This window comes from Chanos chanos, chromosome 8, assembly GCF_902362185.1.
Source record: "Chanos chanos chromosome 8, fChaCha1.1, whole genome shotgun sequence".
Classification (NCBI taxonomy): Eukaryota; Metazoa; Chordata; class Actinopteri; order Gonorynchiformes; family Chanidae; genus Chanos; species Chanos chanos.
The window spans coordinates 44,606,255-44,631,254 of NC_044502.1; the positions used below are offsets into that span (position 1 = coordinate 44,606,255).

The following is a 25,000-nucleotide window of genomic DNA, read 5'->3' on the forward strand; positions in this document are numbered from 1 at the left end:
GCCCATCATTAGAAGAATGAATCACTGAAATTCAAAGAGTGTGTTGTGTTCGTGTTAACAGGAAACACATACATTAAAAAAAGCTGTCAGCCTTGGCGCCAGCTCACTGCGACTTTTCTTAAGGACACAACATGTCATCAGATGTAGAATATATCATAAACCTTAAAGTCAGTCCCCGTCAACAGAGAACGCTGCCAAATTAAATCAAGAGAGCTTAACATCAATCTGTTAACGCCACAGGCGTTCTGACATGGTCTATAAGCTTCGTATCACAGCGAGTGAAAGACTGATTCTGTATTGTCGATAGTCAGTATAGCACAGCCCTGTCCGTGCCGCCGTGTATCAGTAGAAAGCTCATTGGAGTTTAGTACAGGAGAGTCCGGTCCTCGTCTGTACGCATGCGCTCAAACCGTGACACGTGCCGGCTGATTCTACTAATGAAGTCATCTCCAGAATGAAGAGGGGGAACTAATTAGTGAAAGCGAGCGGCATAAGGTGTGAGGGTGTGAGGCTGGATAAAAGACCCGTGCGTGACAAGGGCCTTGACGTCTGACGTTGACGGTTATGATGTCTGATTTCTGTTACGGTGAAATAACTCTCTACGCCACAGATCCTCACGTTAATAGAGTTCCTATTCTACCACCGCTGCCTCGGGAACAGACCCAAAATGCTGCCGTTTTCTTTGGGTTTTTTTTTTGTACACGGTGGAAACGTGTTCACATTCATACACGTGCTAAAGTTATTAGAATGCTAATGTACAATCAGTGGATGAAGTCGTACCTGCTGCATTTTGCTGTATTTCAAACTTTGTGAGGAGTTTTATTATTAAAGCTTTTGGGTTCAGACAGAGGGTGCGGTTTGTTAAAGACAGCTAGCACTTCCTGGCAAATGGCACTGACATCTAGAACAAACTCCATGATAGGTCACTTTTTTTGTGCCACAAATGGTGGTTTAAACCTGCTTTGTACGTCTGCCAACCACACGCCAACTCTATCATGGTTACATGTAAACTGAGTTTTCCATGCACTGGGAAAAGTAACAGACTGAGGTAGAAAATTCTGGAGTACTCTGTGGCCAAGGTCGGGGGCGGGCAGGAAGGTTGAGGTTTCTGGGACAGTAATATAACGATAATCTATGCTAATTCATTCATGCCTTCAACCGTCTCGATGCAGCAGAAGGAGAATGTTCAGCGTCTATGCACAGCTCTCCACAAAAACAAATAAATAAACGAACAAATAAATAAATAAATAAACAAAATGAAAAAGCCTCAGGCCACAGACATTTGTTGCATTTGCGAAATGACGTTATGTAATGGGCTTTGAGAGTCGTTCCGCCATCTCATCATTCAGATACGCGCGTTCAGAGAGATAAAGGTTTAGCGACCATTATGACAATTCACTCCTGACCGGATGAGCCTTGTCATCTCCATTATACGACCGCAGAGAATGGTTCTTATGTAACTTTCAGGGTTCGGAGGACTTTAATCTCAGATTTCTCGTGCGTGGGAGGGGACAGGGAAGCGCGTGTAGTGTGGTCGGAAGGAAAGTTACCTTTCTTTGCTTTTTTCTGCAGCTTCAGCGTGTCTGAAGATTTCTTCTTGATTTCTTGCCTGGCCCTCTTATACTCTGTGGGAGATACAGAGTTTGTTTGAGGAAGGGCAGAGAGGAGTGTTGGTTGTATTCAAGATTCTTTCAAGATTCTAGAGTTCTAGAATAATCTATGCTGATTCATTCATGTCTTCATCTGTCTCAATACAGCAGAAGGAGAATGTTCAGTTTCTATGCACAACTCTCCACAAAAATAAATAAATAAATAAATAAAATGAAAACGCCTAGATTTCCAGATTTCTTGTATCTAGATTGTTTCTAGATCAATTATTCTAGTACGTTGTATTCTAGACTGGAAAGAGTCTGTTCTTTTTTCCTTTTTATCTCTCTTATTCTAGTTTGCTGCATTCTAGACTGGAAGGGGGCCGGGCTGTGACACCTTTGGCATGGTCCTTATCCAGAGTATTCACTCCTCTCTTCCACTCTTCCATCTGGTCCTGCAGAGGGTTAATTAAGCAGTCGATGAAAGCCCTGCGATGAGAGGAAACCCAAAAAGACAGGCAAACGGTTACTCCAAATGAACAGAGACAATAAAACATGAGTTGCTAGCTATTCAATACTGATTCTCAGTGTTGATTCACCAGGCTCAGTCATAAAGTTTTATAGTTGGACAAATGGAGAACCAATCTGTTGTGCAAACATTATGTCCCGCTTGACTTCAGAAAGTCAATTCTTTTACGTTTGCTTCTGATGACACAAACGTCATCTCTCTTATTCAGTCTGCCTTGTTTGCTTTCTTCTGGGTTAATCATTCACACTTACTGCCCTATCCTATCAACATGGCTTACTACAAACTGGACAGCTGTAGAGAGGTCCAGTCAAAATTAGAACTGTCTACAAACTTTTTTTTTTTTTCCCCCCTCTCTCTCGTTCTGGGAAAATCCAACAGCTTGGCCACAAGTGACTGATTTGCAGAATGGGCCATGGAGACGGACAAGGAATTCCCCCCCTCCAATAAAAATGTCTCCCGAAATTGGAGTCCTGCATGTGTGTGCCACTTAAGGAATGTCAAGTAGGGCAGGGGAGAGAGAGACAGAGAGAGAGAGAGAGAGAGAGAGAGAGAGAGAGAGAGAGAGTGAGTCAGTGAGAGAGAGAGAGAGAGAGAGAGAGACAGCGAGAGAGAGAGAGAGACAGAGAGAGAGACAGACAGATTGGCTGGAGTTCCTCGCATTCTGTAGCAGCCTCTTTAAAATCTCACTTTAACACAAACAACCACCCCTGAGGCTCCCAGCTGTCGCTGAAGTTAAGGCCTGCCAGCTGTAATAAAGCATACTCTATCAGTATCTCTCTCACGGTGTCAGCATGTCAGATACATGCAGTGCAGTAATGAGTAGCGACGGGGCGCACATATATGTGTATATATGTAAATGTCTATATTTACATGGAGAACTGTCGCAGCTTGGCTTCAATGCTTCGATGTCGCATGCACATCCGAGTAAGAGCTGATCCGATATCCCTGGTACCACCTGAAAAAGAAGAACAAGGGAAAAAAAAAATTCAAGCAAATACAGCACGTAGATCAACCGCAGAGAGCTGTACAGTCATGCATTACAGCGCGGATGGCACCGCATGACGTAAAGGCTGATAAGAAGTCGCTAACTGTGAAGCTTTCCCGTGAGACAGCGGTCCGACACGGACCTACAGGAGGCACGGAACGGGCTAGGGTCAACCTCTGGACTTCACAACCAGCCACCGACAGTCACATCTATGTCCCAAACTGAACCCGTCGCCCCCGTGCTAATTCTGAGACCCTGGCGAGAAATAGTCCTCGCCTGCCGCATGACCTCATCGTTTGTGTTTCTGTAAGAAGAGGAGTTTGGATGGGTTTCCTAAACAAACTCCTGCTTGACAAACTCTTTCAGGGTGACGAGTTCTCAAAGAGAACGCAGTGCCTCAAAATGAGACGAGGGCAGAAAAAGAAAGAAAGAAAGAAAGAAAGAAAGAAAGAAAGAAAGAAAGAAAGAAAGAAAGAAAGAATAAGGGGTTGGAGCAGCTGGACGACCTCTGGCTGCACAGACGGAGGCATTGTCCCCTGACAGGGACGCCCATCCGTGCCTTTGTTCCGCGTAGCTAACCTCCACATCAATGGGCCGGCCCTGCTTTTGCCTTAGCTAGCCCAACCGCTGAGGGCTGGAGAAAAGAGCCACCGTATCGGTATACCGCTGTCCTAATTCAAAGCTAATCTGAACTGAGCTTGGCTGCATGTCATATAAAAAGGAGCAGAACCCTATGGAGACTGCGATCCCAGATGGGCTTCTCTGTACCTGGCAGTAGTGAGTGGAGCGGTCGCGTTAGCATTATGCTCAGTGTGCCACGCTCGCGTCCCTCGTGTATTTCCGCTAATCGGGTGAGAAGACGATTCCCAACAAAGATTATTTGCCAAATATGAAGGAGCCATATCCTTCCCCCAGTTTTAAAGGGAAATTGAAAAAAAAAAAAAAGTTCTTGACAAATCGGAATTCCCGTTTTAAAGGCAAAGCGGATCGGATGTAATGAAGACATGAGAGAGGTTCCTGTCGTCTAGCGTCCCAGAGATCCGGATGACACGTAAGAGAAATACAACCAGCGACGTCTGAGCAGTTGGCCCCAGACAAGGGGGCCAGGTCTGGGGTGAGAGGAGCAGCTCTCAGACAGAAGAGGCTGACAGTGACGGGCGGCTGGCTTTTGTGAGGCCTCCTGGAGCAGTCTGAACGCCCCCCCCCCCCCCACTATCGTACGAGCGCTGCTCTTCACAGGCCATGAATGGCCGACACAGCGGGGACCTGACTTTCAATTTCGGCCTAAAAGTGACAAACTGCTTTTGTGCCCTCTGTTGTTTGGGAAAGAGAGATGGAAAGGTTCTTTTAACTCCCCCCGACCCCCACATATTAAAAAAAAAAAAAAAAAAAAAAAAAAGGAAAAACACCCCCACCCCTATTCACAGTCCAAAACCAACCAAATCCCACTGAAGCTCTAGAAATCAACTTCAAATTCAATGTTCATTCACCCCAAACACACACACACACACACACACACACACACACACACACACAGACAGAGACAGACACACAAATCTCCTCGACTTTCAACAGACAATACAGCAGTGAATTTTCTCAGTATGATCCTTGAAAGACCTTTTGCTTCCAGGGCCTGTGTGTGAAGGAGACACCCACGTGTGAAGGGGACTGGGAAGGCATCTGGGCCTCTCGGCACAAAGCGCCCCAGGGAAAGTCAAAACCACCATCCCAATCAGCGCTATAGTGATAGGGCCTTTTCACTGTTGTATACTGAGGTCTGCATACAGTGCTGAGCTGGGTTCTTACTGAAAAGCCTGCATGCATAAAGCTAAAGGATAAATTATATAGAAATGTAACCTACGTAAAAAGAAAATGCAACTAACTCCATCCAACCGTACAACTGAAATCATATTAAGACTTGAAAAAAAAAAAATTCGTTTTGTTTTTCAGACGCACAACAACTTGAAATTTAAATGCTAGTATATTTGGAGGTTCAGGGAGGAATATATAGGGAGAAAAGGTTCTGTTGTATTTTTTAGAGGCATAAACCAGGGCAGGAACAGGGTGGCACTGAATAAATAGTCCATTCATTGCTTTTCTCCATTGATCTGTGGTCAGAGAGAAACAAACTAGCGATTCAGCTTCTTATGAATTCTAATCGTTCGCTGTCAATCAATTCATTTCCTATAGTCTACCGTCCTTAAACTAACAGTTCATTCATCGAGCAGTCAGACACAAGGCTAAGTCTTGTTCCTCCTCCAAACACTCAATCCACTCTCACAACGCGGCCCTATCTCCACTCAAAAGGAGGACTATTCTCACTTAAACAGTAAGTACTCTCTTTCTCTTTCTTTCTCTCTCTCTCTCTCTCTCCCTCTCTTTTTAGCAGTAGCTCTCAGTGATTTATAGGCTGCTTTAAGACTGTTCTATTAAGTTCCCAAAGTCCAGTGCAGTCGTTGAAATGACTCTAGCGGTGGACGGTACAAGTCCTCTTTTCATATCAGTCACAAACAAATGTCAAATACAGCCCCAGTGAAAAGTTCGCAGCTCTAGACAGAAGGGGGTCTGGTGCTTAAATCTCTGACTAGAACGAGAGGCTTTCCACCTTTTTGTTTTTGTTTTTTTCAATCTGAGAGATTACATTGAGTGGATGCATCGTTCCGTTTAATCAGTTCATCTCTATTCCTGCCTCAGACGTAGGACAAGTTAAGACAGCAATGGAGATCCAAGATTAGAAAGTCAGTTATCAAAGTGTGTGGGAGGCAAATGCTTGTTTTGGATTTTAATTCCTTGTTTGCGCTTTTTCCATAAACATATAAAACCCCATCGTAATCTGGCAAGAGAATCAGAGGTTTGCTCGTTCCACCTAGGCCACAAAAAAAACCCCGTCAGGGAATCTTGAGTATCAACACTGTAGTAAGTCCAAACGGCTCTTTCATTCTTTGACAAAAACAAACTCGTAAAAATGATTTCTCCCCATCATTTAGCGAGAGAAAAAAACACCACAGTGAGCCAGGGGAGCGAGGTGATTTCGAACGGAGCTTTTTTTTTAGCGTCTTGTAGCACACGTCCACGCGGTGTTGCGGATGGCAGCTCCCGCCGTGTTGACCATGATTACTGGTATACTGGTTTCTGTGGAAACGACAGCAGGCTGCAGGAGACGTCTTGTGCTTTCTAGTATTGCCTGGGAGAGACTACATTGACTCCCTGACTCCCGCCGCTAGCCGTTCCAGCGCGGCACATTCCGGTGTGCGAAGCCAGAGCGGCTCTGTTTTCTCCCTCTAAAAGCGACAGACTTTCCCAGAATGGTAACTACATGCACTGGGCAGCAGAGTAGGGGTCGGGGGGGAGTTGGGGCACTTCACTTTGACACATCGAAAGACAAACTGTACACACGGGAGTAAAAATGTGGTAAGTGGCACAGAGAGGACTGCTATCTTAACACGCTAGGCTAGGCCTTAGCCAGCCAGCCAGCCAACGATGAGGAGGGGGGCGATGTATTTTAAGGGCCAGTGTCTGGAGCTCGAGACTCCAGATCTGGCCCCCCCCCTCACTCAGGCTATAAATATCTGTGGTATTGGGCTCCAATTGCCATCTCCCTCCCCAGCAGCAGATGCATGGAGTGACAGTCGTTATAAATAGCTAGTGACGCGAGACTGTGTCAACGCTGCAGCAATGCAGCAACCACACCACACCTCTCTCCCTCTCTCTCTCTCCCTCTTTCTCTCTCTCTCTCTCCCTCTCTCTCTCCCTCTCTCCCTCTCTCTCTCTCCTCTTCTCTCTCTCTCTCTCCTTCCCTCTCTCTCTCTCTCTCTCTCTCTCTCTCCTTCCCTCTCTCTCTCCTTCCCTCTCTCTCTCTCTCCTCTCCCTCTCTCTCTCTCTCCTTCCCTCTCTCTCTGTCCTTCTCTCTCTCCTTCTCTCTGTCTCTCTCTCTCTCTCTTCTTCCTTCCCTCTTTCTCTCTCTCTCCCTCTTTCTCTCTCTCTCTCTCCTTTCCTCTCTCTCTCCCTCCTTCCCTCTCTCTCTCCTTCCCTCTCTCTCTCTCCTTCCCTCTCTCTCTCTCCTCTCTCTCCTTCCCTCTCTCTCTCTCCTTCCCTCTCTCCTTCTCTCTGTCTCTCTCTCTCTCTCTTCTTCCTTCCCTCTTTCTCTCTCTCTCTGTCCTTCTCTCTCTCTCTCTCTCCTTCCCTCTCTCTCTGTCCTTCTCTCTCTCTCTCCTTCCCTCTCTCCTTCCCTCTCTCCTTCTCTCTGACTCTCTCTCTCTCTCTTCCTCCTTCCCTCTTTCTCTCTCTCTCTGTCCTTCTCTCTGTCTCTCTCTCTCCTTCCCTCTCTCTCTCTCTGCCCTTCTCTCTGTCTCTCTCTCTGTAGCTACCATTGCCAATTCTCTTTGAAGTAAGGATGATTACAACGGGGGGGAGGAAGGCTCCAAATATCACCAGTGAAAAATGCCATTCTAAAACAAACGCTGAGTCTTCAACCCATGACTAGCAAACAGAGCCAATAAAGAAAAAAAAACAAAACAAAAAAAAAAAACCCCAACCAACCAATTGTGACTGGCCTACTCATTGCAGCAAAAATACATACACATAGCCTAAGCTTAACATGACATGATTTCAATAGCAGCTGGGCTACAACAACACACCCAAAAATAAAAACAAAAACGCAGACACAACCAGCATCAGGATAAATCTGCGGTCAGTGCACTGCTTGGCCTTTTTGTCTTAAGTAGGTAAAGTGGCGAGGTTACTGGATTAGAGACAGTTTACAGTTTGGGAGGGGAGGGGAGGGGGGGATTTCTGACTGAGGTGACAGGGCCCTGCTGTGCTCTAGGAGTGGTCCTGGTATGTGACACTCATGTGCCAACGAAAGCATAGAGGACATGAGCAGGGGTGAGTCGGGGGGGGTTTAGGGAAAATGAATCCTCTGAGACTGAAGCTCCTTCCAAAAACCCCAGAGTATAAAACAGGCCATTACAAATAATAAAGACAGGCGTGAAAATATTATTACTTTGTATAGTTTACATCCACATTAAAAGGAGCAAATAAATGGGGGTTTTTTTGAGAGAGAGAGAGAGAGAGAGAGAGTTTTTCGTTTTTCGAAGAGTCGTCTGACGGGTCGAGAGGAAATGATGTGGACGACGAGCCGTTTAATTTGATTGTCAAAACCCAACATTTAGTTTCCCAATAACAACATCATTCAGAGGATGAGAGTGTTCTGTGCATAAACACAAGGGACATAGCCAATGCCTGGGGCAGCAATCAAACCATTTCAGGATTTTTCTGAGGAGTACAGCCCATATTCAAAGGAACTCAGATCAAAAGACAGCTAGCACATTCAGATGATGTTAAACAGATAGCTCGATAAATACTTTTAAACGTAAACATCTAAAACATTTATCGAAAATGCCACATGATATTTTGGATTGAACAAGAAGAAGAGGACTCCGTTCAAAAGCAAAGACAAAGATGAATGGTTTACAAAAGAAAAAAAGCAGAGGAAAAAATGAACTCCACTCTGAGAACCTACGTCCCGCGACCAATCAGATGTATTTGTCTCTCATACCGTATGACTGCATCATCCAATTCACTCTACTGTACAACACCAGCGATTTTTCTGCTCGCCTGTTTGTGGTAGTCTATAAGTTATGGAGAGCAGGAAACAGAGAGAGTATATGTTACAAGGGAGCAGGGGAGAGAGAGTGAGAGAGAGAGAGAGAGAGAGAGAGAGAGAGAGAGAGAGAAAGAACTCTGTCAATAGCTGCGCATTTTTACATAACTGTCCATTGTCCATGGTAATTTTCCACTGATCTCTCCAACAAGAGCCCTGATTGTCACCAAGAGACGCCCACGGGAAGCTAATTCCGTAATCAAGTATCTCAATTTCTATAGTTTCTTCCAGTGCACCAAAGCTGAAGTCCTCTTACAGCTATCGCCCTCAGTCACTTTGTCAGATTACCCAGAGTTCATAGGATCCGTACCGCTGGATGCTCCATGGGCTCGGAAAGCAAATGTCGCAAAACGACAATGTCTGGGTTCCGCAGACTCATTCGCGCTTAGCTGAACGACAAGAAGTCTAGTCCTGTCAGACAATTCCCTAAAACCCCCTAGACCGGCAGGTGAGCATCCCATAATAAGCAACAGCTGTGCAGAATAGAATGAGAATGTGAATGCGACGCTGTTGCTGAGTGAAGGTGGGCAGCTGTTTTTGGCAGCTGTCACTCACTTTTGGGTGATTAGGTCATCAGCGACGCTGCTGTAGCGTTTCCAAATCTAGACGTTCAGACGTTCCGAATCTGCACCCCCCCCCCGGCCAACAGGGGACCGGGCCGAGGTTTACCCATCCATAACTTTCGATGCTAGCTTAATACTCCAGCTGTCAACACCCCCGACGTGTTTTTTCAGCCCTCGTACATTTTCCCGCCAAATGCAGGATGACACAAGCGCAGAAAAATGCCTGAGGATTATGGAAAGAGAAAAGCATCGGTAGGGAGAACATCGTTCCGCCAGGGGGAAGAAACGTGATTGGGCAGTGACTAAGTCATAAATTCTCTTTAAATGTTACTACACGGGGCACCTTATTGGATGACATTCATTTCGGGTGTGGGAGACCGTCTTAATTATTGTCACGGTACAAATTCAAGCACTGGCGACATTCTCTCTCCCTCCCTGTGTCACAGTTCAAACCGCCAAGCCTGAGCCCAACCGTAATTATCAGCTAGTTAGCTGCTTTGTTGGCGTCTTAGTGCCACAATCCAATTAGTGAAATCGGAGATTAGCCTTGCCACCTTAGGATGGCGACACCGAATACGGCTTTGGCTTCGGAGGCTAGGCAGCTCCCGCGTGTAACAGATCCTGAGGAGCATTAGCCTAGATAAGGTAAGCAGGGTTTCACTGAAACCGACACTGATACCGGCTCGCACACCCACACACAGGATGCTTTCAATGAAACTATATGACGGAGCTGCTAAAGCTAAATGGGGGTTATCTGTTGCGGTAGTGGAGTGTACAAATATCCTGTATCAAAGGAGATTGTGTTTGTGGAGGGAAAAGAGGGAAAAAAAAAAAAAAACGCCTGGACTATAGTTTCTTTTGTCACAAAATCGTTGCATAATCGTAAATAGCGTCGGGTAGAGTTTCGGGAAGACTGTTTCTCAGTGGTAATCCAGCCACTGTTGGCTGCGGTCGATCGGACAAACGCAAAGAAAGGCAGAGCAACATACAGTGAAAAACATCACGCAACGTTAAGACGCATTTCTTCTCAAGACATAACTGATCTCAGATCAGGACCAACCCACCAACCCCGAACCCCTCTCCCTTAATGAAAACCTCTTAACGATCCCCCCACTTTCCGCTCATTACACACGTTGGCGTATCGATCCTAAAGAGCAGTCCACTGGGTTAAGAGAGCCTTCCTTTGTCGTTCCAGCGGGTCACGGTGGAGCCCTGTACATGGCCCCCGAGGTCTACTGCACAGATGTTCCCCATTTCCAGAGGCCAACTGCCCCCCCCCTTTTCCCCCCCTCCACCACCACCACACCCCACCCCCCCGATAACAGCCCCTACACTGTGGCAGACAGCCATCTATTTGGTTGCAAATTAGAGGAGCAAGAAAATCAAGGGCCTGTTAAACAGTACATACACACAGAGTTTGTTGAGATTACATTCTTGCTTCTGCTCTGCAGCTGTGGGCTGCTAACTTTTACCTCAAAAAACCCCCTCCTGTCCAGTCGAGGATAGCTCACGGCTCCGTGATACTTGCATGTCATAAAGTCTGTATTAGCTTCTGTTACGACCCCTGTGGGGCCCACGCCAACAGAAGCGAACTTGCAGTCGGAGTGTTTCTGAGGTCAGCAAACAGGACTCGGAGAGAGAGGGAAGAGAAAAGAAAAAAAAAAGAAAAGAAAAAATACATCTATGATTAATAGCTCAATAGCTGTACCAAAATGAACTGCAGGTGATGCATCTCGGTAGTTTGGAGCCAGCTCAAGAGGAACATCACTACGAGGCGTATATTTTATGCAACCTCGAGGAGCACGGTGAAACGGGAAAAAAAAAAAAAAAAAAAAGGCGAATCTGTCTCGATCTAAAATCATAAATTGGACAACCAGGGGAGGGGAGGACAGGGACAGGGTCTGCAGCCACAATATTGTCATCGTCTGTGGCAGCGGACAGAGGTGACGTGAAGGTTCTGACAGCCATGACAAATTGGGTTACATTTACCCTTGAGGCAACCTATGTTCATTTAACTATGAATGGAGACAAATCATGCAACCCCCCCCATCCCACTCCACTCCCACCCACCATGGTGACTGTCCTCGTTAACTCAGCCAACTCTCCTGGTCGTCTAGTCATCAGGGATGCATACACAGCCAAACAAGGGAAAAAAAAAGAAAGAAAGAAAAAGATTGTGTTTTGTGTAGGTACAGGAGCATGGCCCGAGTAATATCCTTTATTCTGTGCAATCAATGATATTTCAAAACAAAAACAAAAATTAAAAAAAATCAGAACACAGTTTTTTGGGAACCGTTGAAACTGATCCCACAAGAAAAAACAACACGCATTGAACAACTGGCAGGGTGTCCCACCTCATGGGTGGATCCCCTTCTGCTGGGGCAAGCTGCTGAACGTTTTGTCCTGCGTCGTGGCAAAAAAAAAAAAAAAAAAAAAAAAGACAAGAGATTCTTTAGGACCTTTTCGAAGCAACAAAGCAACAACAAGCGCTGTGTTTTGGCGTGTTAATGACAGAGAAGGACAGAACCAGTAATGGCCTACATGTGTTCTACATATAGGCTCTTTAATTAGGATCCTTGGGAACTGCCCTTCTATCAGCATTAGCAGCAGCTGACAGTCTCTCTCTCTCTCTCTCTGGCCACACCTCGAGAGTCAGAGACAGAGACAGGTGGCGACTAGAAGCTTGGCTTTGTGGGACATGCAGATCACACCCTCCTGTGCATTACGTAAACATCACACACACACACATACATACACACACACACACACACACACACACACACACACACACACACACTTGCTGAGCCAGAATATGCTGACTTGACTCGGCGTGGCACTTGTGACAGTTGCCAGCCGACAAGAAGGCACAGGCTGGAGTCGACGCAGCCCTGGGAACAGAGCAGACGAGAAGCTTCAAGGTTTCCAGGTTTGACAGATGCCTGTGATGGACGGACGCCCTTGATACTATGAAGGAACTTGAGTGGAGCGACTTGGATTGTGAGCCCTCTCACTAACCTGACCACGGAGAAGTCTGTTTTCCATGGGTTTTCTACTATGGTCAATGGACAAAATACAAGATGGAAAACTGTAGGTAGGTAAAGGGGCCACGTGTCTGAGATGTGGATTACAAATCCAATTCTTTTTTCTTTTTTGTCAAGGACATTAGTTTGGCTTCAAAGCGTCAAGGCAGCTATAACACACTTGGCAGCCGTCCAGACTGATGAATGTTGTCAGTGCTCTACCTTCCCCAGTCAATCAGTCCTCTGCTCAGACTGACTGTAAATATCTGGGTCTGATTCCCCCCCCCCCCCCCCCCCTTCCTGGTCCTAACAGCTGTTCATCAACATCTTCCACGGCCTGCAAGCCCGATCCGTCTTGTTCACACTGATAAAATCGTGTTCTCCGGACCGTGAATAAGACTGACGTGGCGTTCTATTCGCAGACATCAGCTATTTGAAACAAGGCAGTCGATCAAATGCAGGGTAAGCTTCTTAAATCCGTCCCGCTATGTTAAACAGAAGGATTTAAGAGGGGTAAAAGTTGGTGCTGGGTGTAGAGGGAAGTGGAGAAGTGAGGACTTGTGACACATTGAGAGCAGTGTGCTAGTTTCACACTGTGCTGTGTCAGCATCTTCTCTTACGCTAGCTGGTTAGCATCTCCGACAGCTCGCCTCGCACGGAATCTACTCAGCGTTCGATCTCAGCTTCAGCAGATACCGCACATTCATGTCAGCAAATAAACAAACAAACAAACAAACAAAAAAAACAAGGTGAGACGAATTAATAACTGAATGTGTTTTTAACACGTCGGCAAATTGTTTGTTTGTTTGGGGGTTTTTTAAATATGAATAAGAGACATTTCTGGATACCTTCGGCAAAACTGCCGAGAAATTGCTGTGACATGATCTCGGGATAGGGTTTAAAAAAAAAAAAAAAAAAAAAAAAAGGTAGAAAAATAGGTCAGCAAGGGATTTATCAAATCTGATCAGTGTCAGTGAGTTCAGCCGTGTCTTCAGAAACATAATTCCACATGGTAAATAATTAAGGTGTTAAATTTGGAAGGAGGAAAATCGATCAAGTCTATGAAAAGCTCCAGCTCATTCATCATCAGTTTCTGAATGCTCGATAACGCGTAGGGCTGATTTGCCTTCAGCATCTACTCATAACCCCTCAGTTTCCTACCTTAAGCATGTCATCAGACTACATTTTCACTTCATCTAAGCGGGATTTGTTTACATCGAAACCTAATCTTCACGCTCATGTACGTATGCGTCCGTTCCTTCAACATGACGAAAGAGAGCTTTTCAGTGTTCTTATCTGTACATTCCTTACGTACAAATTCCACGTTGGCATTTGCATAAAATACAGGTCCAACGTAGGTTTCAAATGACGATAACTGCTCGCTGTGTGGATGACAATTACGACACATGCAAAATAAAGGAGATGAACTGTTTGGAAGTCGCCACTGGAATAACGCGCAAACGCACTGTAAGCGCACAAAGCGCTTCCAGTGTCTCTCACTGCGGGTTATGGTTTTTCAACCTCAAAGACCCTTGTTGGTCAAAGCCCTTCCCTGACAGCCACATCATTTCCACTGGTCCCCCGGCTGTAGCATTCTGACGGTTGTATCGTGCCGGAACTTGGGGCCTCGTGTCACGTGATATGTCAGCGGCGTTCCAAACCCCATTCTGCAAGCTTCCTGAACGACCCCCCTCCTTTTCTGGGCCAAAGTGGCCCACTTCTCTTAATCCGTCTGCATTTGACACACATTTCAGAGACAGGATTATGTGGGACACACACACTCCAGTGTGCCAGCGGTGAAATATCCCAGAGAGAGAGAGAGAGATACAGACAGAGAGAGAGAGAGAGAGTGCACCGCTTATAATAATTAATAAAGACTATGAACTAGATACTGAGGATCAAAGTGCGAATGAGGTGGGAAGACCGAAACAAGAGCGTTTTATGAAGTCTTCCTAAGCTGAGCACAGGCCAGGCATTTTATGTAACGCAGAGACCAACAAAAAAACTTTCAAGGACAATTAATGGCCATTAGCATGTTGCTATATGAAATCTCATGCCGTCTCCACGGTAACAGGACGCCTGCTAGACGGGTGAAGGTCACCTCCGTCCACATGGACATGTGTGAGATAAACGTCTTCTCGAAGCTTGTGTTGATATTCACAGAAGGTCTACATCCCTCTAAAAAAAAAAGGGAAAAGAAAAAGAAAGAAAAAAAAAAACAAAACAGCAGTCTGATAATGTTTGCACCCCGGTGCTTCAGGGAGAAGAGAAACGGGAAGAAGTGCAGTGGGGGCAGCGTATTTGAGGGACCAGCGTGTTGTTTCGGACAGTTCAGGGTCCAGCCGGTCTGTGTTTGTGGACGTGGAAAGGCCTTGTAAAGATAAACAACAGCCACTGATATCCTGTGTTGAAGGACTGCAGATGTCAACACATTGGATACCCACAGATAACCTGGGAGACAGGGTTGGCTTTCTTTTTCTTTTTTTTTTTTAATAAAGCGCTGTTACACTGAGTGGTTTCAAAACTCATCTCTGCCTTTTGCAAAAGCTGTCCCAAGATCCGTGCCTCAGACAGCATATGGCTGGTGCATGCAGTAGGCCCACGAGTTACCATCAGACAGACACAAACCTTAAATTAAAACCTTATATTAAAAAATACATAACACAGCAAAACATACTAAAGTGCCACGCCATTTTTGGAGGCTGTATAAATCATGTTTTAAACTGACGTATTTACAGTCTACTATAGTCTCAACCTGAGAGTTCAGCAGAGTGGACAAACTGAAGTATGTTACAATCGTGCCCGATCAAATCCACTCGCCTTCTTTTAACACAGTTAACCATCACGTGGGCTGCCCCCCCGCCACACTCTAAAACAAGACCTCCCTTGCACTGTAGGGGGGAAAGACAAGGCAACTGATTCAAAAAAACCCAGAATGGGCATTTTCTATGCTTCCCCCCCTCCTCCTCCCCCCACAGATCATTACCACCATTACCTCACCTCACCCCCACCCAACCCCACCCCACCCGACGTCTGACCATTCAAGCCGTGAACAGCCTATTGTAAAGGCGTTTGTTGTCATAATTAGAGGCCAAAACAAGCGGATATTGACGGTCGCATCCGTTACAGAGCGAGGCCTTGTCCCGGTAATAACAGCCTCTTCTTGGCGATCTTTGGCGACTCACAGCGCACGCAGCCTGTCAAAGGGTCTGCGTGTTCCCCCAGTTATCCCTGGGCCGTCGTCTTAGGCGTCGCCAGCCATTCATTCCCGACGGCTCGCGGACAGTGGGGCCAATGTTTTGGCTCTCCGATCTGATTATCCCGCGAAAGACGGGCCCGTGGCTCACGTTGCTTTTAGCCTCTCCACGACGCGGCCCAGAGAATTCTCGAACAAAGGCCTCAGCCAACACGTGTTCGCGTCTCAACCAAGAGTGGTCCCGCTGTGCGTGGACATGCCACTGCAGTTCGTCACCGGCCTGAAAAGGGCTTTAATGAGGGTGTAACAGTGCGTTTGGGGTTCGGGCCAGAGTCCTCTGCGTACACAGCGCTCTGAAGAGAGTCCTGCTTTTTTGGCCTGTCGAAAGGCTCCGTTTCATCGGCAGATGGTCGGCCCAGGTAAGGAACGGACGGCTGAGCTCTCCCCATGTACACATGGAGAGGGGAAAAAAAAGAGAGCGAAAGAGAGAGAGAGAAAAAAAAAACTCGTTCTCGTCCCAAACCTTCACGAAGCCACGGCACCGTCCCTAAAACAGACCATGTCCTTGAAAGAACAACCTGTGCTTAAAAAGTGTCCAAAAATCCAAGGGAGGAAAGTTAGCAGAGTTAGCACGGCGTTTAGCCTGCTATTCAAACATTTGGTTTTGCCACCAGTGAACGGCTGCCAGGGATAGCGTGACAAAGTGTGTCCACAGAGAGAGAGAGAGAGAGGGGGGGGGGGGAAAGGCAAACAAATTGACAAGAGAATTTAGGCTCAACAGCGAAGAGAAAGACGACTCGAAAGGTTTCTTACATAGGTCAATGTATCTTGACTGATCTGAATTAAGATTTTACCGCGCATTTTGGCCCCCGAAGAATTCACTGCATCTCACGTTAAAAGGCTGGTTCTTAGAATGCTATGTGTTAAAAACAAACAAAAATAACGCCAACAACAATAACAACAACATCAACAAAAAAAAACGGTTTTGACGAATGGTTTAATTAACATAGATTTTCTGCTGGTAATTTGTCATGCTGTGAGAAGCAAAAAAAAAAAGAAAGAAAGAAAGAAAAAGAAAAAAAAAAAGAGTGACAATTTCCAGAGCCATAACAGCGCTAACTACTGCAAGAAAGGATGTGATTTCTTCATCCTTTTGATATAAATCATCATATTTAGCGTTTGCCATGCTGTGTCTGGCAGTCACAAAGACAGACTGATCATTCATGGCAGTTAATCTGGGGTTTGGCAGGACCTTCCACAAGATGTTTCCCCGAGAAAACGACAGAGAGCTTATTTAATGCAATAACGAGCTAGATTCTGTACATATGCGGAAGAGAGAGATGGAAGGAAGGAGAGAGAGGGGTAGAGAGAGAGAGAAAGAGGGGGAGAGAGGGAGACAGAGAGAGGAGAGAGAGAGAGAGAGAGAGGGGGAGAGAGAGAGAGGAGAGAGAGGAGAGACAGACATACTGAAGTTTGATCAAGTGAAAGCCACGGTGTGAAAATCAGTTCATTGTTACCAACACAACAAACTTGAATCAATAACAGCTTCAAAACCCCCCCCCCCCCCCCCAAAAAAACCCCCAACAATTTCACCAGTGGCCTCAGTCCCAAAGAGCTGTTCCACAAAATCAATCAGACAGTAAATCTGGGGGAAAAAAAAAACCAAAAAAAAACACAATACGCAGAGATCCAGGCCACGGTGTAAATCAGCCTTGAGGTATCTTTTGTCTGTTCTGACCTATTAAATGTTTAATTGCTTGTCCTTCTGGTTGGCTCTGTCCCCCTGATGATGAACAGGCAGCGGCCGGGCCGGGCCGACAGGGCCCGTGTTGGGCGGAGAGGGGAACCGTGTCCCTGTGCCATGTGAGGGGTGAACGCATGGGCGAGAAACAGGCTCCTCTGTCCTCATTAACTCCCTCCAACACCAACCCCTCTCACATCACCCCCCCCCTGGGTGGCGTCACCAGGCCCCCCTCAGAGGGTCAGTGAGTCCACCATCTCAGTTTAGGAGTCTGGCAAAAAAAACGAATGGTCTTTCAATCAACGGATTCCACAGAGCAACGGATGAGTGCTACATCAGAGATCTCTCTCTTTTTCAATTCCCTTTTTTTTTTTTTTTTTTTAAAACATCTCACAACATGTTTTGATGGACTTTGCGTTTTGGCAGCGTGCATCTGTCTGCGTTTAAGATGATAATAACGACAACGGTGGCTGCTCTGGCATATGTCCACCGTCCAACAGTTTTCACTGTGTGCTTGAAAAGTGTCTTACAAATAAATGTGACGATTCCGTTTGCATTTGAAGAGGTACAGCGTGGTAATTAGATGCAGTTCTACTCAGGTGTCTATAGCTGCCCCCCCTCACCCGCCACCCCCCACCTTTTAAACCAGCATAACAACAACAGCATTGAAGCCCAATGACGACGTGCGTTCGTTCACGTAGGACAGGAGTCAAAGTCTGCGGCATCAGAATGAGAGGACGTGGAATGCGATTGGTCAATGGTAACCATGGACACATGAACGGCACACGTGATTATGACATCACAAAGAGCTGTGTAGAAGTGTCACCAGCTGCACTTGGGAAAAAAGACGTGGTGATTACCTTCACCTTAACACCCATCTGAAATTTGGTAAAATATATACACACACACACACACACACACACACACACACACACACACACAGACACACACACAGACTAACTGAAGTTCAGTGACGGCCCACTGACTTCTAAGACAGGCCACTGACCTTTTCTAAGCCGTGTGGACTCTGGACTCGGGGTGAGCTACATTCAATTAAGTTTGTTTACAGTCAAAACCAAGGCACCGAGGCAGTTCCCAGGGTAAACGACTCGTGACAGTCAAGAGGCTCGTGCAGTAGACTAACTCCTCCACATTCAGTTTAGGCTGATTAGATATTAAAAGTCCTATGTGTTCTGAGAGAAGAGGAAAAAAAAAGCACCATACTGCTAAGAGCATGTAAAGAAGGGGGGGGGGGGGGGGGTGGCACTAAATTTCTCTGGAATCACAAAGGCATCAGACGTAGAGCACAATGACTTGGAGCTCACGCATTGATGACGCCTGTATTGAGTGGGCCATTCTGCAGTTGTGTGTTTTTGGACGTGTATGTTTTAGTCTACTGAGAGAAAAAAAAAAAAAAAGCACACTGTATTCTCATTCATTCTAAGGCAGGGTTGTTCTAAGCAAGGCTGGGTTTTTTTTTTGTTTTGTTTTGTTTTTTTTAAAGCAGCCTTTCAGCTGAATGATTCATCTGTCAACACAAGGCCTCGAAAGTCTGCTGCTATGTCTGAGTGTCTCTCTGACCAGTAAAAATACCAACCAAGGAAAACCACAACTATTGAGATCTGAGGTTCACGGACTTGCCAACTGTACACGAACCTACTCTCAGAGACTGCTGCCCCGCCGACATAGCTGTGTGTACACACACACACACACACACACACACACACACACACAGAGTATTCTTCAGGGGTCACTCAGCGGGACAGATACACCGCTCAAGAGAGTCTGGCCATGTTGACGAATCTCGTATTCACCCAGTCACGTCACTGGGTCGGGCTAAGATTGCTTTCATTTATACATAGTTGGTTGTGATAGAGAAAAAAAAAAGGGGGGGGGGGGGTAGGAGGGGTGCGGGGGGGTTGGTTCGGAAGAATGTGTGGGATCCGTCCCATTCCTTCCCAGCGACTCACTCTTTCAAACGAAAATATTTGCGGGGAAAAAAAAAAAAAGAAAAAAAGAGGGGCCCAGTTAGGAGGGTAAACATGTTTACCAAACTGACACGAGGCTGCTCCGCCTGCCTCTGATTGGATGGATGTTTTGGACACATCTTTGGAAATCTATATGCAGCTACTTCAAGGAGGGTTTAAAAAACAGGCACCGAAGCGTAGCCAGCGTGGTATCCTTGTTGGACACGGAGATATTAATCGACATAATGACAGTTTCTTCAGACGCAACACATGTTCACGTCTGCCGCGCTCATTCCGCACAAAGCTCGTCTCCGGTGGTTTGCGGCGAATCGTCGGGGCGGACGCGAGTTACGGGGAGGACGAGTAACCTCAGAGAGCCCCTGAGATCTTTCAGACAGGAGAGTTTTGTTTACTGTAAACTCATCACCCGAGACACCGCAAGACGCGCTCTCGTCTTTTGCACGAAGCTCACCCTTCCCCGCGCCCTCTCTGGAACGCTCAGATATGAACCTCGTAGCGTTTGGTTGGAAATGTAATACAGGCCCAAAGCCTTTCATCTCTCCGTGAGTGCTTACATATGCACTGATGACGTGCAGCCTTTGTTTGACAGTCAATTAAGACTTACTTTATCGTTACTACACTGAACAACAGATTTTAACCGTCACATATATACGGAGATGCTGAACATCGAAAACTTCGATTAACCTCCATTCGCATTAACTGACTGTACTGCCATTCTTGATGAACTCTGTTTTCGACACAAGCTTCCGGGCGCGATCGGCGGCCGGGACCAACCGGGCGGTAAACTGCATATACGACGTGCAGAAGAAAAGTTGAGGGACCTGCACGGTCCTGCAGATCAAAAGAGCCGCGCTTCTCTCCAAACGGCTGTCCCCGCACCAGATAAAACCTCAGGCGTTGCAAACAAACGAAGAATAAACTGTTTACGCTTGCCTTCGTGGTAAATATGCTATTCAGAGCGCAACACAAAACAAGTGAGTCATAGCCGACATTATCATCATCATCATCATCATCATAACTGTCATCAGATGATTTCCAGAGATGGAAAGACATAGAGGAGTCGGAGGCAGAGGAGAAAAAACAAAAAAAACAAAAAACAGGTTTCCCCTGAAATGTAAGTATCTTCAACGAGTCTGAGCTCATCTGAGGCGCTGACAGAAACACAGAAACACAGAGAGAGAGACAGAGATAGAGAGACAGAGAGAGAGAGACAGAGAGAGAGAGAGACAGAGAGAGAGAGACAGAGAGGGAGAGAGACAGAGACAGAGAGACAAACATGTTTTCTGGCTCACGTCCTCAGGGCCATTCATACAGACACAGAGAACTCCTGTCCTATGCAAAGGCACCAATGCAGAGCAAATGCAAAGATTTATGCCAGACACCTCTCCTTTAACCATTCAGTTTAAGGAGGTACATTGGGTGGGCGGACAGGGGTGTGGGCCTTTTTTTTTTTTTAAAGCTGTGTAACCAACAAAAGCTTATGTAAACCAAATTGGTGAACATCTTCATTTCCTAAATAAACAAATGAAAAGTGCCTCAATGAACCCAATAAACCTTAACCACCAGCATGTTTCCTGCCCCCCCCCCCTGTTTTTTGCACGTTCAGCAGTGGAAGTCAGTAAGTAAGTTTTTATATGCTGACTAAAGACATTTACATCAAGGCATGATTTCAAAGTAGGAAAAAAAAAAATCCTGCTCAAAATGTTCTCTTTTCCCCATTAACAACGGCGAACGCTGTTTCAGGTCTGCACCATCCAGACGGCAGCGGGCTGTCCTGGTGTCCCAGGTTTCTGTTTCTTTTCCTTTTTTTCATTCCGAGTTACAGCCTACAGACTTGTCGAGAGGGAGCCCGGGATACAGTGGGATCCTGTTCCGTTTTCCCGAGGGCCTCCGATTGACAGCCAAGATTCCAGAGCTGGTCGGAGCTGGGTCTGGCAGGGAACGGGCCCCGTCGGGGCTTAGACACATCACGGACCTCATCTTCTTCTTCTTTTTTTTTTTTTTCTTTCCTTTTTTTTTTTTTCTTTGCCTTCTCTCCATTTCAGAGGCATGACTTCATTCTCTCCCATTTGTTCTCAACCACTGCACATGAACTCTCATCAATTGACATGAGCAAAGGGGAGCAAAAGGGGGGGGCAGGGGGGGGCAGCGGGGACTTGATTCTAATGGAGAGAGCCCTTACAAAGGCCTCCCTGTATTTTTTGTTTTATTTTGTACAGTAGCTCCAGTGAAATGACTTCTCGGCCACGGGCTTCTGGATTCACAAAGAGACAAAGCTGAGTCAAACTGTTTAGGCAGGCGCGCACACAGGCCCATTGAGCAGCTCCCACAAGGAACAACTAGACGTTTGGGGGGGGGGGGGGGGGGGGGGGGGGATATGATCTACAGAGCAATCAGCATCTATGGAAAAAAGGAACAGGGCTCTGTGCTGATTCAAAACAAAGAAAAAAAAAATAACTGGTTGAAAGAATTCCTCTTTGGCACAATTTTGGTTTTTTTTTACTGGCCAGCGATGGTCAGCTGACTGTTTAAGAGGTCTCCTCTCAGAGCACACGCAAGACAGCGATTCACTGTAAGAAGATCAAAACAAGCCAGAGTATGGAACGCATGGAGACCTGAGCATGTTTACTCTATGTGCTGTGAGCCTTAGAAAAAGTGTGTGTGTGTGTGTGTAGCCAAGGACTAATCTCCAAGCTACTGCTTAATTATTTAATCGAATCTGAGAAAATCCAATTAAATAATTAATGACGTTGCAGTGAACGATCCATGCGGCTTTGCACAGAGAGAGAGAGAGAGAGAACGGGAGAGAGAGAAAGTCTGAAAACAGACACAGAAAGGTTGGTAAGGATGACAGATGTAAACAAGAAAGCGAGCAAGCGAGAGAGAGAGAGAGAGAGAGAGAAAGTCTGAAAACAGACACAAAAAGGTATGTAAGGATGACAGATATAAACAAGAGAGAGAGAGAGAGAGAGCGAGAGAGTGACAGTGAGCGAAACAGAGGGAGGGAGAGAGAGAGAGAGAGAGAGAGGGTTTCAGATTTTGAATGTGATGAGTGAAAAAGTGACTGACAGGACCGAAAAGAAAAAGAAAGGAAGAAAGGAAAACAAAACAAAACAAAACAAGAGAAGCAGAACACAGAACTATTGTGTTGCCCACAAAAAAAAAAAAAATTACAAAAAAAACAAGAATTTCAACAACACTAAGAGACAATAACGGCAGCTTCTCCCTCTTTGATTGGTCAAGATTAAGGAATTAACATCTCCCTTTCTAACAAATTCCCTCCCACTAAAAACTTTTTTTCCTCTCTGTCTCTCTTTTTTTTTTTTTTTTTTTTTTAATCTGATGACAACTGGCGCTCTCTCTCACTCTCCGTTCGGAGCCAAAGCAAACAAGACCTTTCTTGTTGAAATTCTCTCCAACTCCTGTCAGGAGGTGCAGGGCTCCTCCGATTTCACGTGCGCAGGCGTTTAAATGCAGGAGTTAAGTGCAAGCACGCAGACCATCTCCACGGGCAAATCTCACTAATCCACTAATCTCTACACCCCTGCCCGTCCTGCCCATTCAAAACTGGATTAGAGCTACGAACAAAAACGAGGAGAAAAGAAAAGAAAAGAAAAAAAAAAACAGAGAGAGAGAAAGAGAAAGCTTCATATCGTGCATCATGTACAAATGACTCTTTCATGACAACGTTTACTGAGCCGGTGCAGGACTCCATGACTGTAAACTGTAAACAGGGACTGAGGGAGGCACGATACACGAGTTGGGAAAAGCACGCTGAAATCTTCACAGTTGAGAAATGCGATAAGGAAACGGCCGTTGACTTGCGCCTCTCGGGGGGGGGGGGGGGGGGGGGGGGTCACCGAGATTAGTCTGCTCCTGACGGTTTTGTCAACAGACAATTTAAAACGATGGTGACGTGTCGCGTTAGAATCGTAAATACGGACAGCGACGCGAACACGTCAAACGCCGTCATTTCGTACGTGCCGAGGTAAATAACATACATGGCTGCTGAGTATTTTTCAAAATGAAGTGGCAGTTTGGGGGTGGAAGGGGGGGGCAGACAGTCCCCTGTCATTTGACTAACTTTTTTACAAAAAACCCCCAAAAAAACAGCTGTTTTGGTTATAAGGGAGATTTACTCTGCAAACTGAACTTTGCCGCACCTTGGAGAGACTGTTTTTTGAGATCTGAAAACAGTAACTTGCGTAACTTGCGTAGGTGGTGTGAGCTGTTTGTTTGTTGGCTGGCTGCTTGGTCATAGTTTTTATCAGTTCAGGAAGCTAGAGAAGTAAAATCATTAGGACCTTCCTCGATTCATATCAGCACTTTTGGGTCCACTAATGACCGAGGCCCATGCCGTGATATAAACGCAATTAAAACCCCGTTCTGAGGTTAGACTGGCTTTTTATTGATGTCGGCATTGAAACTCTGATCCCGTCATAAGACGCAAAGTTCATAAACTGCTGGAGATAAAAAAAAAAAGACAGGGGAAAAAAGAAAAAAGGGCTGAGCGTACGTTAGCACTTGACGGTGAAATACGGGGAGAGCGGTCGTATACGCTAATCATTCTCCTGTCCTCCCTCCCTCCCCAAAAACTTCAAATTAAGGATGAGGCCGCATTCCTGCCGCGCAAAGCTGACACGGAGCATCTGTAAAAACATATCGGATAACTTGGCGCCCCGTGGCCAAACGCACGCGTTCCTCTCGGATTTACTCGTGACATTTGCGCTCGGTCGCTAAACTCCTCCAGTCAGCAAAAGAAAGAGGCGATTTATGGGGACACTGTACGAGAGCCTGGTCTTTGCCAAGTTTGATTGTTTTTTTTTGGGTGGTGATGCTTTTTAACGCGAGTTTCAACACCACACGTAAAACTAGGAGCTGTCTGCTGGCTTTCATGACTCTGTTGGCTAACATTGTGATGGAGAAGAGAGGTTTTTTGGGACAGTCATTTATTGTAAAAGGGGTGGCGGTGGGGGGTATGATCCTCCAGGATGAAGCAGTTGTGTTATTGGGTAATCAGAGGACGGCACAAGACCAGTACTGTCCCACCCAACCGGAGCTAAAGCCTAACTCGACTCGTTGAGATGCAGCCAAAGGTATCGCTGTCCGACTGGACGCAAACGGCAAAAACCACTGTCGTGTAAACTAGACGACCATTTAGCTTTAGAATTTTTACAGATTCAGCGAGACTTTCACTAGATTGTCAGATCTGTTCTAGAACATTCCTTCTCTGAACTCCTGACTGCCTCTCCAAGGCTTTTTCCATCCTGTCAGTCTATTGACTGACTCCGCTGTACAGCAGGGTGTCTCAGACACACGGTGGCCTAATCCAAGGCTATATGGTTTAATATAAGCCTTCTCCAATAACTACGGGGAGGAGGGAGGGGGGGACTTCAGGATTTGGGTAGGGGGTGGGGCACACAAAAATACAGCATCGTCACTGGATATATGTGGTGTTTAATTCGTGTGATTTTGTCTAATGGGGTGGCTTATAGAACGACACACAGAACACCCCCACCCCCTGCCCCCAAAAAGAATAGAAGGGGTCGTCGTCTTGCTGAGCCATTACCATGGAAACGGTGCATGCTCGCCCATCCCTCTAGCCCCCCCCCCCCACTACCAAATGAGAGATGTTTCTCTCCTCAGCCCCGGCTGTGTGTGATGGAGCTTTTCCTTGTGCGTCACTGATGACGAAAACCTAGAGATGGTAATTGCTGGAAAGCCTTT

General features: G+C 46.2%; 1 protein-coding gene across 5 annotated transcripts in view; it reads right to left on the minus strand.

Moving 5' to 3' along the window:
• LOC115818567 (protein MTSS 1) overlaps positions 1-25,000 on the minus strand; it is a 52,155-nt gene that overhangs the window by 15,980 nt on the left and 11,175 nt on the right. For 4 of the 5 annotated variants that reach the window (XM_030781971.1, XM_030781970.1, XM_030781967.1 and 1 more), the window contains exons 4-6: positions 2,989-3,073; positions 1,987-2,078; positions 1,551-1,625 (exon numbers count right to left, since the gene is read on the minus strand). In XM_030781971.1, coding sequence (XP_030637831.1) covers positions 1,551-1,625; positions 1,987-2,078; positions 2,989-3,073 — 252 coding nt within the window. Of the gene's footprint in view, positions 1-1,550; positions 1,626-1,986; positions 2,079-2,988; positions 3,074-11,398; positions 11,441-25,000 lie in introns of those variants that run through there. The other variant, XM_030781972.1, reaches the window with a different exon arrangement.